The sequence below is a fragment of the Centruroides sculpturatus genome, unplaced genomic scaffold, assembly GCF_000671375.1.
Source record: "Centruroides sculpturatus isolate CEXI.00-Female unplaced genomic scaffold, Cexi_2.0 scaffold1413, whole genome shotgun sequence".
NCBI lineage: Eukaryota > Metazoa > Arthropoda > Arachnida > Scorpiones > Buthidae > Centruroides > Centruroides sculpturatus.
The window spans coordinates 147,180-164,059 of record NW_019385550.1 but is presented as its reverse complement, the minus strand read 5'-3'; the positions used below and the strand labels follow the sequence as shown (position 1 = coordinate 164,059).

At 32.9% G+C, this 16,880-nt stretch overlaps 1 protein-coding gene across 2 annotated transcripts in view; it reads right to left on the bottom strand.

Annotated features, from left to right (window-relative positions):
- Positions 1-16,880, bottom strand: part of LOC111640015 (intersectin-1-like) — a 60,394-nt gene that overhangs the window by 20,053 nt on the left and 23,461 nt on the right. Inside the window, exons 20-29 of one of the 2 annotated variants that reach the window (XM_023386020.1) lie at positions 15,228-15,374; positions 13,163-13,224; positions 13,035-13,096; positions 12,749-12,939; positions 11,174-11,212; positions 9,970-10,032; positions 7,952-7,996; positions 4,899-5,045; positions 4,664-4,829; positions 4,384-4,581 (exon numbers count right to left, since the gene is read on the bottom strand). In XM_023386020.1, the coding sequence (XP_023241788.1) occupies positions 4,384-4,581; positions 4,664-4,829; positions 4,899-5,045; positions 7,952-7,996; positions 9,970-10,032; positions 11,174-11,212; positions 12,749-12,939; positions 13,035-13,096; positions 13,163-13,224; positions 15,228-15,374 (1,120 nt within the window). The remainder of the gene's footprint in view (positions 1-4,383; positions 4,582-4,663; positions 4,830-4,898; positions 5,046-7,951; positions 7,997-9,969; positions 10,033-11,173; positions 11,213-12,748; positions 12,940-13,034; positions 13,097-13,162; positions 13,225-15,227; positions 15,375-16,880) is intronic. The other variant, XM_023386019.1, reaches the window with a different exon arrangement.

Here is a 16,880-nt window from a genome sequence, read left to right as displayed (position 1 = left end):
AAGAGTGACGCTTCCATAGCCGAGACAAGAGGGACCACTGCAATGCAACTAGAGTTCAGAAACTAACAAATGATTGAGGGAATCTAGGAGGACCTGGCAACTCTACTTGACAGGATCAACAACCATTGTCAAATGATGATGCTACCATCTAGAACCTTTTTCAAAAGATGGCCTCAATAGTGCTGAGGTAGGAGTGTGAACTTAAGGCTCCAACTTCAATGTGAAGTGTATTAAGAAGGCAGGCCATGTCCTGCCAACTGATCAAGCAAGACCCTGTAGAACAGATACCAAAAGATCTATGCTGGCCAAGGTTACCTATACTCAGTCAGTAAGCAAACTTACCCACTCAGCTGGGGAGCCAAACCAAGTGCTTGTCCATCCTTTCTTGAAAAACACTTTTCATCCATCTCTGATGTACATGAGGACAGTAGCTATGCAGTACACCATTATTTCCTAAAATGTGTTGCGGGTGCTTCAGGTGTTGCTGAATTATTAAATATTGTTTAAAATTTTGAAGCAGATCTTTTTTAATTTCATTTATCTTTCATTTTACTGCTGGCCAGCCAGGAGGTATTCCCTAAAATACTGATTGTTGCAATTTGCAGTATTAGTATACCCATCATGAAAGTTGCATGCATTTGTGTGTATGCCTGTCAACTCTGGGAGCTTCCATAAACTTTGCAGCTTATCAGCTTAAACCCAAATACTCTTTATATGCAGATTTAAATAGTCTCTATATTTTCATAATAAAAACTTTCAATTTTACAAATATCTCTTGATAAATTTAACTTCTGTATTAAAGAATTTTTTTAAACCAGCCATAATTTATTTTTTAAATTTTAAACATGTTTTAAAACATCATAGTTTTAAAACATGTTTGGGAAACACTGCAGTACACTATCTGTTTGATTAATGCAGTGTTTCCCAATCAGCTAGAGAGAAATGTAAATCTCAAATAACTTAAAGTGGGCATTAAAAACATCCACGAGGTCAAAATAAATAGCATTCTGATTGAGGTCAAATCCCAATGGAATGTCCAAATGCTTCAGAAAGAGTTGACAGAAGAGTCAAAGGCAATGAAGGAGGCAGTTGTTTATAGGATATCTAAGCATTGGCCAGTTATTATTTACAATGTCAGGAAGCATCTGTAAAGACAAGCCCAGAACAACTTGGATATGCAGGCCGACAACCTGAAGCCCAAGTGGTCCTGAAAGGAAAAGGGGCCTTCTCAACTGGGTCTCGGAGGGAACAGTTCTATTCAAAATGCTCTTAATTAAAGGGCAAGGTCTGTATGGGTTCCAATCATTCCTGCAAGAGTGCCAGCTGCCTCTCTTACCAGAACTGCGGTTAAGTTCTGGACTGACTGACTATGTTTCAAGCCAAGTTTTTTCTGGCTAAAGGAATTGACATGGTCAGATTAACAAGGTCCTTTGACCTAACACTTGGAAAAGAAGCCAGACAGAGCTTGCTGGCTAGATCTAGAGCTCCTACAACCATTTGATGTGAAAGTGGGACCCTCTAGAGTTCTAGATCATGTTAAAGGCCAATGTAGGTAAGGCTTGTAGGACTAGAAAGTGAATACAGTAGAACCTCGATTATCCGCCCCCCGATCAACCGACCCCTCGGTTAACCGACCGTCCTAGTCGGCAAATTTCAAATGTCCGCTAGTGATGTGGCGCTACAATATTTGGCTATGTCTTGGCGACTTTAATATTATTTTTATGTGTTTTAGCTGGAAACACTCACTTGACCATGAAAGGGAGCCAGTATTTAAACGAAGCTTAATTTTCTAATTTTTAACAATACAATAGCGACGATTATTATTTTAAAAAATTTTTGTTAGGCTTAACATCGATGAAAATTCAACGCAAAATAGGTTAATAGCGATATACTAATATACTAATTACATGGGATATAATAATATACTACACTAATAATGGATTTTTTCATACTTTTCGGTTATCCGACTTTTCAATTATCCGACCAACCCCAGTCCCCAATTAGGGCGGATAATCGAGGTTCTACTGTATTTATAACTGAAAAACAGAAGAGCAATGCTCAAGAGACTAAAAGGAAAATATGGATCAATATACAGCTTAGTGAAACACTGGGCAGGTCCTCTCTTAGTTGGGGCAAAAGGAAAGCTCTATGACCCAAAAAGATGAGCATCACTCAGTTCTTGATTGTGTGTATAAAACAGCAATAGCTTGTACAAAACTGTAGGCAAGGTTAGATGGTTGGATGCTGAGGGCAATGAAAGAAGTGAAAACTGTAGGTGCTGTACTGCTAAGGTATGAGCATTTCTCAGTCTGACTGCTATTGTTCAGACACCTTTAGTGATTACTGGATGCCAACTGCTAAAGATTGAGCCATGGTCTCTAGAACTCCAGTGCCATTTGGTGGAGCAGAGTCCTAACTTTCAGTCATTGATACAAGACCTCTATTATCTCAATTATCTAAGAAATTTAAGCAGTGTCGTGGCAAGACAATTACAGTTAGTTCCATTCTGTGTAGATATGTGCCAACAAAACTTCAACATAATGATTTGTTTTTATGCTATATACTTTAATACTAATAATGAGTTACTAACCAAAAGGAAGGAAATGTTAGAATTATAATAAAACAATAATAAAGCACAAACAATTTATATCACATCAACAAAAAAATTTATTCTGTACATCATACAACTGTGCAATTTTTCCTGCAATTACACAACAACTTCAAGACAATTTTTCTAATTTTTTTTTCTCACAATGCACAACATCCTACCATTTTTGTATTCTCTCTAAAGATTATTGAAATACAAAAATTTGCAGTGGATTGCAATCGCTCCCACGAATACTCATTTGCGAAAAATCACAATACAATCAACTATTGCAGATTATCATGCATAGATAATTTAAGCTTCTATTGAAGAATGAAGAAATAGTTTTGAGTCATTGTGTCTCTATGCGTGGATCCCCCCATCTACTGTTTTGTCTTCTCGATGGACAAATGTTTGTCGTGGCTTCTTCGAAACAAAAATATATAATTTTATGGATTCCATGAAATAATAAATTATACTCAAGGTATAACAAATATTCTAAAGATTCAAAAATTAATTAACACCAGTTAGTGTCAACATATACAAACAATAGAGAGCTTAACATAAGTGAGATTCAAAATGTTTAAATGAGTTTTTTAAAGTAACAAAGCAAACAATCATTAGATCTTGAGAGAGTAGACCATGTAACAATATTAATCTTCGATAATGTGTGGAAATTTTCTATGAAAAAATGAATTCACACTACAGAAAATGTCATATAACAGCTTGTAAACAAAAATCTCAACAATAATTGAGATGCCGTTAAGCTTACTACACGACAATTTAGCCACAATCAGAATAATTATAAACTTCCGCAACCATCTTCCTTCTCTTCAATATTTTAACTTGCGTACCTTCGATTTTAAATGACAGTCCTCTAACTTCGAGCAGCACGCGTTAGAGAATTTCCACACTTTATAATATATTCACACTGGTCTGTACTCAATCCGTGAGAATAAAAAACGGAAAAGGAACAAACACCACGTTACTATTTAATCATTAAATATTTTTTTTTTGGCACAAAACATTCCATAAATTTGACTAAATGGTGAAAGCTATGGAAACGTTTTAAATAATAGCCTTTAATGTAATATATTAGTTCACTGTTCGAACTGTTTGTCTATAGTAAAACTTCGACTACTTCCTCTGGATTCGAGTATTGCAACATCTTAAATCTACACGTTCACATCTGCACGTTTGTAACTATTTTTATCTCCCGAATAGTGTAGTAGAGGTGGGTCTAGGGTAGTTTGGTATAGGAAAGAAATTAAGTTACAGGTAAAATTTCTCTATAATCTAAATGCAAACCAAAATTTCTACCCTGGACCCACTACCACACGTGTCTTAAAGATATTAAAGAAATCGACAAAGAAACATATTAGTTGCAAATTTCACGTATAAAAAAAATACGAGTGTAAATAACCAGAAACGAGCTGCACATATAAAACCAAATATACAAAATACAACAATAGATTAACATTTCATTCTGTATAATCTAAGACTACCGTAAACGACGTGTATATATATGTATGTATATATATATTAAATCTTCGGAGATACACATTGTAAATAACTTTTTAAATTTCACACAACTCTGTCATTCTGGAAGAAAGACTACAGTTTTTTTTTTTTTTTTGTGACTGATTTAATTCAGATCTTCATGGCCGGTGTGGTAGTGGGTGCCAAGGATGTCTTTATACTGGTAATCGTTTCCTCCTGCAAGAGGCAGAGAGGGATTCATCAAATCATCATCACATAAGCTTCATACTATCGATTAAGAAGTTAAACATTATACTCACACTGTCCGGGAGTAGGTGTAATTCTGGATTTTTCTAGCGGTTCTACGTAGTTGGCCGGGAAGAGACCGACGACACCATTAATTTCACCCCTCCACCAGGCGGTGTCTTCTTTGTTATGTACAGTAATTACTTGGCCTTTTTGGAATGTTAACTCGTCCTCATGCTGAGCAGTGAATGGATAGAGAGCGACCACTTGATCTGAAAAATAAAATAAGATCATTTTAAAAGTCCTCGATTGTTCTGGAAGATTAAAACAAAGAAAAATAAAAATCTTAAAAACCTAGTGGCGGTTGAGATTGAGGAGTTCCGTTCACGGTCTCTTCCGTCTGTTGTTTTTGCTGCTGCAGAGCGTCTGGAGTGCTTCTATTGCTATTAGTTCCACTTCCACTCAGCGGTTTCACATATGAAGCGGGAAACCATCCGATCTGCCTCTTCTTACCTTTGATCTAATTTTAAGATTATTAACCTCATCTGCTTATGATTAAATGAACAAAATACATCCAAATGGACGTTACCTGCATCTCTCCCTCCCACCAACCGCTCGGACTCTTCTTCCGAACCTGTATTAGCTGTCCGCGTTCCAAACTCAACTGACCCGGACTCGTGGTCTGATAAGGTGCTATCACAGTAACTATTTCTGGCTTCTTAAGCATTTTCGTATTCTAAAGGAAAGATACACACGTAAATATAATGGTTTTTTTTTTAAAATGTGCATGCTATTCTGTTGATAAAATGACTGTACAGACAAAAATTTGAGAAATAAGCAAGCATATCTGCACAGATAAGGTTTCAAGATACAATGTTAAGTGCATGCAGTTTAGAAAACTAACAGACTACACAAGATTATGTTACAACTAATATTTAAGAATGTAATTTGATTTTAACACTTTAATTACAAATAACTTGCGTATCGAAGAAGCCGATAAAGTAAACATAAAAAGGAAATACACACATAGATATACAGATACGGTTATAAAACAGCTTTGGGATTACAATATTTTTAGTATTACTTTATAATTATTATAGAAGTCCCAAGTGAAATTCGCGACAAATAAGGATATAATTTGGAAAATACGTACAATGAGCGTCCTGTCACTCATGATGGAAAACACGTCCATTATAAATCAAAAGGTTATAAACAAACCATAAAAGCATTTAATTTTTTTTAACTAGAGTTCTGTTAAACATTAAAAAAATGATTATCTTTTTAGAGTGTTAGTGTTTTTTAATCGTATGCAAAATTCAATCCTATTTGACACTGTCCAAACAGATATGCAGCAGTTCAAAAATCAAATTTTGTATGCTAATGTTTTACTCGCCATGCACGAAAGAAGAAACCAGGATAATTCTGGAAATTTGGTTCCAAAAGTAAGCAAAACTTGCAAGCGGAATGAGGGCAACCAGCCACTATGAAAAAATGGGAGCATTGACACTGTTTTCATAAAAAACCTTTACTAAAGAAGTCCATTCTGACAAAGTCCGGCACAGCCAATCCGTGATAATACAAAGACATTCTACATGCCATGGGAAATTTTATACCCAGAAATCACCCATTGTATACTTGCATTATTCAGGTTACAAGTGTTTTTTCCACTCTTGGCACCAGAAATTCCATAATGTCTAATTTCAGAAATAAATTTCTTATCTAAAAAATCTCTTTCAAGACTTTAACATACAAAATTTCGTCACCTTTGGATCCGTTACTCATCCCTGCCAATGGCACCAAATAGGGACACTTTAATTACAATCACCCCATATATTATTTGTCACAATTCATCTTGAAATTTAAGACAAATATGAAGTAAATATTCATCTACAAAGTTGAATATAATCAGATCAATGGATATCGATACAAACTGCAGACACAATATATACAACCATAGGTAATCTTTTTTTGTAGTTTCTATCATTTCATATCAAAGATATTTAAAAATAGAAGCATAAATATTTAGTCTATTCTATCTGATTGCCTATTATTACATGTATAACTAACATATATGTTAGTTATACATGTATAACACATTACACATTATCTGTATAAAGAACTGCACGGCAAGCGAAAGTTGTGGGTTCAAGCCTCGCCACGGGCCAGTTCTTTTCTTCCAGATGATTATAAATTATTTAATAAATTATTAAAATTATAATTATTGATTTAGTAGATAAGAGATGGCACCTAATGTCTACCTCTTGTAACAAATTACTTAGTACCAATCATTAAATTAGTGGATTTATAGCCCGATTATTTAAGGCAATCTTTCAGTTACACATAAACAAAGTTACGACAATCTTTACCTGAAAGTTCATCTCGACTTCACTTTCTACTGACCGTGACTAAATTTGTTTAGATGTCCTTCCTCGTAAATTATTTACAATTGCAATATTGATTTTTTTGGCTTAAATGAATCATAAAATTTCCCAATGTTCATCTAGGGTAATTAAAGTTATTCCAAAAAAGTGTAAATAATTATTTATTTTTGTTTGGAAAAAAATCTGAAATGTTTAAGAATGCTTCCAGCATCAATAACAACCATTTCTTTGAAAGAAAGATCATAAATTCAAATTTAAGAATGCAAAAAGTGTTTTGATTTAATTATAATTAATTATGTGTAAAGTCATTGAATGTTCAACGAAAACAATTTACATACAATCGACATTTATTAAAAAACATAATTGTAATACTAAATTCGAACGTCGACTTCGACCTCACAGAGGGGAGACGTAAATCCAACATTTTGCCGATAATTAAAACAAATTTAACAAACGCATTTATTGTAATTGGCTTATATACTTCCTAAAGACTCGAACCGATTCAGCAATCGATAACATAGTAAACGGAAATGACAAAAAATAAAATTTCAACGTCTCGAGCTTGAAATTTCGGTATCTTCACACGAAATACTTAAAACAAGATGACTGTCAGACAATTGATTTTGATTAACGACCCTTTAATGTTTGCTTTAAAATATAAATACAGTAAAAGAATTGAATACAGAATCTTATAGTTTACTTAATTTTTTTAAAGCAACAAAATTTAAGTTATATTTCTAAAGACTTTTTAAGTCTTTAGAAACTGAAATTTTATCGAGAGATTTATCTACAAATCTTCCGATATAGCTTCGTATGTAAAAAATGACTGACGTATATATTCCTTTTTATGTTAAGCGAAAAAAATTTGACTGACCGTTCATTTCTGCACTTATTCAAGAGATTTAAAAAAATCTCTTTTGTCTACCAAGGCATAAAAAATTTAAACTGTTTCTAGAATTAAGAAAATGCATCTTTATATCTAAAATTACAAAAAAAAAAAAATGTATAAAAAAGCAAAAAGCATATTTCAATTAAGCAGAAATTTTTGTATTAATAACTCGATTACCTGGCGGAATTCCAAATAACTTTTTAACGAAGCCAAACTAAAATCATATTTGACAAAAAAAAAAATCATTTTCTTTATGAAATGAATTAAAAATTTACTTTTTAACATATGTAATTTGCAATTACACGATCGACAGTAATCGAGATATTGTACAAATAAGCTTTTTCTTTCCCGTGGTAAGTTTTAAAGGCACACCTTTGGCTTGGGACTCTCGACGGCCGGTACCTCCGATTTTATGGTCTACGAAGGGTCGACAATGTCGTCAGGAAGTACAAGTTAGTAACAGATATTCATTTGATTCATATCATTAAAAATGTAAATAAATAACTTAATTAATTACAGTCAATTCTCAATAACCCAAATTTAAAAAACGATTGTCTCTTTTCGTCGCAGTAATTTTGATTTACATCAGAGTTATCAAGGATTTACTGTATTTTAAAATTATACATTATTAAATTATTAATAAATAAAAAAATAACCGAAGTTACTGGAAACCACTTGAAAATAAGTACCGAAAAACAAAATGGTGCAGTAATATAAATATATGTAACTTTATTTGATTAGATTATTGTGCAACAACGTAAGATGTTAGTATTTTGTGCAGAAGTTTAGAGTAATAATTCAGAACTCAAATGCAGTGGCGTAGCGAGGGGGTGCGAGGGGGTGTATCATGCACCGGGTGCCACTCGTAGAGGGGCACCCAAATGGTCTCCAAGACAAATTATGTGTGTTTCTGGAGGGGGGCGGCAATAAAGTGTCATGCCCCTGACGCCAGTTATGTTCGCTATGCCACTGCTCAAATGTTAGCGGTAAGAAACCGACCTAAAACATCTCTTGCAACTTATATCCAATTAATCATTGAAATGCATATGAAATTACATTTTACAGATAAATTTTTATAGCTTCACAATACGTGAACACAACAACAGAGGTCTACCCCATAACATTACAATGGAAAAGAAAAATTTGTAGGCATCGGTGCCTCTTTTATGTTTGAAAATGTTTACATACATAAATACTTACTGTTGTGTTACATATAGAATAAAGGAATAGTAGTCTATACAGTACTAGGACATCATGCGACTTTATCGTGATCAAACTGAGGAGGAGTCAGATAGAAGCCTATTGGATAAGATTTTCATAGTCTGTTACAAACTTAAAAATTATAAAATCACTTTCTATTAATATATTGCATCATTTTTATTAATATAATTTTTCATACTTGTATGTGACAGTTTTCTATGAATTTATAAGTTTTCCTATGTAAGAGTTTTGGAATTTTGGCACTCCTATCATCTTTGTACCGGGGCATGTACCCATCTGCCCCTATCTTTCCACAACTCTGCTTGTACCAGTACCTCCAGCCACAAGGAGAGGTGATCCTCATAGCTGCTGACCACAGGAGATACAATCCTCAAACTTGCTGACACAGAGAGGCAATCCAAGAACAAAGCAATCACCGTCGATTGTTTTGTTTGTTTTTCATGCCTATTTTCCATTAGGCACACGATGCTGTTTAACTGAATTTAGGGAGAAAAACAATAATGTGGTCAATTGTGCCAGGGAGCGTGACACTGTATCTTTGACTCCACTGTATATTGAAAATGAAGTCTATAGACCCTATTTTTTTATGTTTAAATGCACCCTTATTACATTTCTGGAAAATGGCAACGTTTCATCAGAAATGGCACAAGGGCTCCATATGGGAGCCCATATAGCATTTCAACAGCACAAGACATCATTCTGTAAACAAAACAATGTATGACGTTGAAATTTGGCAAGTACAGAAAAGACAGATTACGCAATTTTTCAATATCAAATTCAAGAAACAGCAATTATGTGCAGTGTAATTATGCTGCATAAATCAGTGCATTACGTTCACACATTAAAGAAAATATGTGAGATTAAGGTTAACATAAATATAAGCAATGAAAACAGAGTTACAGTCGATGTGACGATCATATGTTATGTAAAATATACAGAAAAATAAACAAAAATTTGATTTTGTGTCATCCCAATAGTAGTAAGAATCAAAATAAGTAATGACATTGCAGTTCATATTAATTATTTGGATGTAAGTTGCATAATTTTGAAAGACAAACTCTAAGGAAAACAATACAAAAACTTCACATTATTATTATAGACAGACATGCTTGACGAAAGTTTATTCAGACGCACGTACCCATGCACGTAAAGAGTAAAATTAAACGTACCTCCGATGCCGAAGGAATCTCTGTTTTGCTAGCGGGTGGATTAAAAGTGGCTGTTTCTTGTACCTAAAATTTTAAGAAAAATTACATGTTAATTACAGATACTTACAAATAAGTCTATTATAATAAACAAATAAGTACAAAGTACATTATCAATTACCATTAACTATGATTAATACTGTAAAAAAAAATATATCTTAAATTTTGCAATAACAACATTGTCGGGTCTCAAATATTTAAATTTATATACGAGTGCTCCAAATTCCATAATTTTGAAAGTATAGATTAATACAAGACATAAAAATCAATAGATTTTACACATTAATTTGTAATTACATGTAAAGAATTTCAAGTAAAATGTATCATTATCATTCAAATACTTTTGTAATACCAAATCATTTTAACTTGAACTATTTTTATATTCATAAATTATTAAAGCAACGTTGTAAAAACTGTTTTGTCGTGTCAAAAATACTTATTTAAAAATTCTAAAAGTTTATCCAAATAAATAATTAAGTACATTTTGAGTAAAAAATAGGCACAATGTGAAATTTGAGTACAAACGTTTACACGATAATTTTAAAAATTTAGTATAAAAACACTATTTCTTATTACAACCAGCAATCTGAAAGGCCTTCCACGTAGTAGTCATTTGCATCGCCACATTGCACCACATCATTCAGCATCGAACATATGCAAATTAATAATAAATGCATATCAATATTAAATAGATGCATACTTAAGCAAAAACAAAACGACATATCCTAAAGTAAAGGGAAAAAACTCTCATTTGCCACTGCATAAAAAGAAATTATACTGTGAATGTCTGCTAATTGAAGGTCCTCCAAATCACTTGAAATAAAAATAGGTTTCTTGGACAGAATAAATCTGTCTACGGTAAAAAACTAATCAATGATTTGCATAAAGTTACAAATAAACAGATGATGCAGATTAAAGATTTAATGCTGTAAGAATATACAAATTAGAATAATTTGAAATGAAGTGAGGGGCAATGATTTCAATGAATATTTTCAATTAAAAACATACAAGATAGGCAAAACTTTAAGCTTAAAACACAAATCACACTATAAATTAAAGCAGCAAAACATAAATACATAATGTCACAGGAACAAACGATAGGAAATTTGCATCCAAGACTCAATTACAACACAGCATACGTCGTTTGAAATAAATGAATAAAACTAACCTGGTTATCGATTGTATCTTCAATACTTTCCGGGGGTTCCTAAAAGTCAATTCAATAGCAAAGTAGAAAAGAATCAGAATCAGAGAATAGAAAAATCTGTTAATAAAGATTAGTAATATGAAACCGAAAGGAAAATTATAAACAAACAACAGTTACAGACATTTTTCTATAAAAATTAAACACAAATATATAAAAAAAGGTTACATGTTAGGTTACTTTAATTTGTTTAATTAATGAATAAAACACTTATGTTCACAACAAATGCTCAAAAAGTGAACTACAAACCTCAATAAATTTTACAACTTGTGTCTAGTAGTCGCAATAAATTTTACAACTTGTCACTTCTTTGAGTTACTTGTCAATGGTCGTGTATCTCCATTGATAAAACACGAATCAAATTGCAGTATCTCAAAGAAGCAAATGTTGGACACCCTGATAGGGATGTAAGCCAAACAATGTAAAGTTAGTTTTTAAAGTGTAATTAGGTTAATGGTTCAATTTTTGAGCACTTGTTGCAAATGTAGGACATGTGTAACTCATTATTATTATTGTGTGATTGTGTGCGCGCGCACGCACGTGCATGTGTGAGCAACTTTCAAACAGCTAAATCTCCAAAACTACTGAGAATAATACCAATGTTCAAATAAATTTTTTCCTTACAATGACCTGTACCTGTCTCTCAACTTATTTCCCTCTCCTTCCGATCCACCCTTTATAAATTTGATTTTTGTTCAATACTTTATACTTTTTTTCTGAATTTACTTAGCTTTTTATAAATGTCAGCTTCTCTAGTTATTAAATAGCAAGCTAGTTGCGAGATTTGGTGAGAAATTGTCGATTAGATTATTTTTTCAAGCAGACTTTTAACCAACAGCTTGTTTATTCTAAGGGTCAACAATACCCGTCAAAAATATCATAAAGTACTCAGCAAATCATTATACATATACAAATACTTAACACCTTATTCTTGCCGAGAAATATAATATTTCTCGGCAAGAATAAGGTGTTAAGTATTTGTATATGTAATACCCGTCAAAACTTTCATCACTGAAATAAATATATGAATGGGAGGAGAACTCCATTGTTACTATGTAGATTTTAGAAGTAAAGATAATGATTAGGATTTTCTTTATAATAATTCATGTAAATATTAATTATTATATTAATTTTACTAGTGAATTTTGGGAGATGCTTCTGCGATTTTTCTTAAAAAATTGCATGCGACGAGTTGGCAGGGCTATTGTAAGAATTTGATGTGTTTTAAATAAAAGTTAAAGATAAAATATATAGTTTAATTTTCCATTTTTTTTTTAAGTGTGTAACTGTTTTAATGTACGAATTAAAATAAAAATAAAATTTGACGTTTCTGATTAAGAAAATTTTAACACATTTAAGAGAAAGAGATCAGAAATAAGAACAGAAATTTTAGTCAATTTGTTATTAAATTCAAAAGAAAGCATTTAAATTTATTTTCTATTATTACAAAGAAATGATTACAACTCAAAATAGTAATAAAAATATCATCTAATTGCTACAGTTAAGTTTAAAATGATAGTAAATTTAAATATGAATTACCTGCATTTCTCCAGGAAGCATGGTACGAACATAATTACTTGGAAAAATACCAGATCTTCCGTCTATAACTCCCGTCCACCAATCCCCTTCCTTTTTAGTGACAAGAACAATTTCACCTTGTTGGAAAGAGAGATCGCCGGGTTCTTGAGACTGATAAGCATAAGCCGCAATGTAGCATTCGGGAGAGACGTCTGTTGCGTTATTATTTAAAGGAAAAAAATCTTATTGTCGCTTCTTGAATTTATCCTATCGAGGTGTGTAATAATCGATAAATTCTAAATTTTACCTTCGTCGGGAAGCTCTTGATCGGCATCCATCTCCGAGGGCATCGCATTGTTTTTCTTCAGGCTAGATACATATATGTTAAAATTAATAACTGATGAACAAATTACTAATATTAATAAATCTACTTACTCTTCGTCCGCTTTACCTACTCCCGATAACAGACGAACATACGATTTAGGAAACCATCCAAACTATTAAAAAAAATTTTCCCATAATTTTCTGTAACTTCATAACATTAAAGTTTAATTGTAATTATTACATGTTGATTACATATACATGGTGCGTCTGAAAAGTTCAGTGAATGTTACAACAAAATCAATGATACATATATAGGAATTACTTATATTGGCCCTGAAAGTATTCTCCACAAGACACAATACAGTATACTTTCAACAACATTCGTAAAGCTTCTGGAAACAGTTCAAAAAGTCTTGTTTTGGAAATGTCTTAAGAGCTGCCACCGCCATGTGGGCCCATACCGAAGAGATTCAAAAAAATTTGATTCCTTAATGACCTCTTTGAAATGAAGGGGGAAAAACAAGTCTGCAGGAGCAAGATTACTTTGAATAACTTAGCCATTGTTCCATTGCTCTTTGATGCCACCTCTCGCACAGACAGGTGCTCGAACGACTGTGGTGGCCTCACTGCAGCCATGCACATTCCACACTAGAAGGTAATTCTTCACCAGAGGTCCACGTACGTGCAGAACCTCGTGGATGGCATGCATTGCATTTGAGATATCCTAATATCAACCAAACTTTTTAGACACACCACATATAACACATCACTCAATAAGACTCCGGTCTGACACATATATGGCAACAGACCCATATGATTTCTGGATAGTACCAACCTTCAAAAGATACATGTCAAAATTTCATGACATTCTGACAATAAGTTTACAGGTTACAGTGGTTTTAGTGACCCCAGTTTTGTAATTTTCAAAATAATGGATAAAAAAGAATTTCGTGTGTTGATTAAACATTGTTTTTTGATGAGGGAAAAATACTGTTGAAGCCAAACAGTGGCTTGATAAGCATTATGGAGACTCTGCACCAGGGAAATCAACTATTATTAACTGGTATGCTGAATTTAATCGTGGTCGTACAAACACCAATGATGCTGAACACTCTGGTCACCCAAAATCGGCAGCTGTTCCAGAAAACATAAAAAAGTCTGCAAAATAGTTTTGAAAGACCGTAAAGTGAAGTTGCATGAGATAGCTGACATCTTAAAGATATCAGAAGGTAGCATGTTTACAATTTTACACGAAAATTTGAGCATGCGTAAGTTGCTTTCGAAGTGGGTGCCGTGTTTGCTCACACCGGACCAAAAACAACAATGCATCGACGATTTAGAGCACTGTTTGGAGCTGTTCAAGCGAGATAGAAAGGATTTCTTGCATCAGTATGTGACAATGGATGAAACATGGATCCATTACTACACACCTGAATGAAAAAGATCATTAGCTGAGTGGACAGCAGCCGATAAAAGTCATCCAAAGCGACCAAAAACTCAAAAGTCAGCTGGCAGGTTATGGCATCTGTATTTCGGGATGCGCATTTTGTTCATCGACTATCTTGAGAAAGGTAAAACTATCAATAGCAAATATTACATGGCACTATTTGATTGATTGAGTGTAGAAATCAAGAAAAAATGCCCTCACATGCAAAAGAAAAAAGTGCTGTTCCACCAAGACAATGCCCCGTGTCATAAGTCAATGAAAATGATGGTTAAATTGAATGAATTATGCTTCAAATTGCTTCCTCACCCATCATCCTCTCCAGATCTGGTCCCCAGCAACTACTAACTTTTTGCAGGCATCGAAAAGATGCTCCAGGAAAAGAAATTTAGCTCAAATGAAGGATTGATTGCTGAAACTGAGGCCTATTTTGAGAGCAAAGACAAATCGTTCTACAAAAAAGGCATCGAAAAGTTAAAGGAGTGTTGGAATGAATGTATCATTCTTAAAGGAGAGTATGATAATGAATAAAGTCAAATTTCTAAAAAAAAAATTGTTTTTTAGTTAGACAGTGATTTAGTAGATTATTGAGTGATGTTGTTATATATATATACATTAATTATCAATAATTTTAATTCCGAAACTAGTCCTTAATTATTATTTACTGCTTTACTATAATCTTAATTTCAATGAAGGTTTCAGAAAAGCCCAATTAAAAAAAAATGTATTTACCTTGCCTTGAAATTCTCCATACCACCACATATCCTGTTGTTCTCTTACACTTATAATGTCACCTTTATTAAATGTTAAGTGGTTATCTTTCTTGGCCTTCCATGGAAATAAGGCTTGAGCTTGTAGACCTTCCGGAACCGACTGTCCCTTTAAAATATGTAAATTTAAATTTACTCATTTTATATTACTAAAAATTTGTTCATACATTGGGAATTAGAAAAAATATAAGTAATTAAGAAGAGTTAGAAGAAATTTTTCTCCAAAGTTAAAAGCAATAGCAATGTTCTATCTAAATGCATATCGGAAAGATTCTGTAGCAATTTAATATTAACAAATCAATCTTGTCAATTGCTTGTGCGTTATGATTTAATACTTAAATAATCATTATATCAAGTTAGAAAAATACCGATTACTTAAAATAAGAATAAAATATGTGCAAGAAATTAAATATATTAAAACTTAACACTGCTTTTATATCGAGAATTATTATATAATCAATGAATTTATTTTTCCAGATTTAAAAGTGTAAAATCTTATGTAAATTTAGATGGATTAAATTGACACAGAGAGTAATTATTATTTGATTTTTACGACTTACCTGTCCGGGTATAGGTGAAGCAGCTCCTATCCCCGATTTGAGAAGCTGTGTGAAAGAAGAATTTTCAGAGGGTTGTAAGGTATCGCGTATGGCACTATCTCCCAAATCGCCTCCATTTTCCGGTGCCTCTGAAATTCCCCTGTAATTTTTGTAAGTATGAATTTTAAATGTAATGTTAATTAGTTAAACAGTGATTAAAACCCGACAGCATGTTATTTTAATCCATTTCTAGCTTAGCCTTCATTAATATCAAACAGAAAAATTTTGTACACTTAAAAATATTTTATATAAGTAAACTTTTATTATAACTGAGGATTTTACGTAAAAAATTTTCATGTTGATAATACAGGAAAAAAGTTATGTGCAGTTGAAAAAAGCATATGCGATAAAAAAAGCTCGGGCAGAGCCATTTCTGACAAATAATACCTCGGACAGTACATTAATATTTAACCATTGGCTTGTATAACAGCGTTCATACAATCGTCATTGTATCGACACAAGCCAGGAATTGATTTGGAGTAATTTCATTCCAAATTTGCTTCAATTTTGCTTTAAACCGTCCAAACTTTCTTGAGGACATTTTCTCAATGACTTTTTTAATTTTACCACCCATTTTCTCTAAGGGAAAGATTGGAACTGCTCAAATGGCCATTTTGATGCATTAATATTATGTTGGGCCAGCTAAGCCTTGCTGGTTTTAGCAGCATGGCAACTTTGCACCATCCTGCTAGAAAATAAAATATCTGTAATATTGTAATTTTTCTAATGACAATAATAGGATTTTTTTATATTTTACTGCATTTGCCGATTCCTCAATGAAATGCAAATTTCACACACCTTGGCCTGACTTTCAACCCCACACCATAACGCTTGCTGGAAATTTTATGGTGCGCTGTACAGTCATGATGGAATGCTTCTTGCTTTCTAATGATTTTCTTCTACATCCTCCAATGCAGACTTCAAACTTTGCCTCATCACCAAAAACAGCCTGCTTCTACTGTTGTTTTTGGTGCTATTGGCCCACTTTAATCAGTTTTTTATTTGTGTTTTTGTGA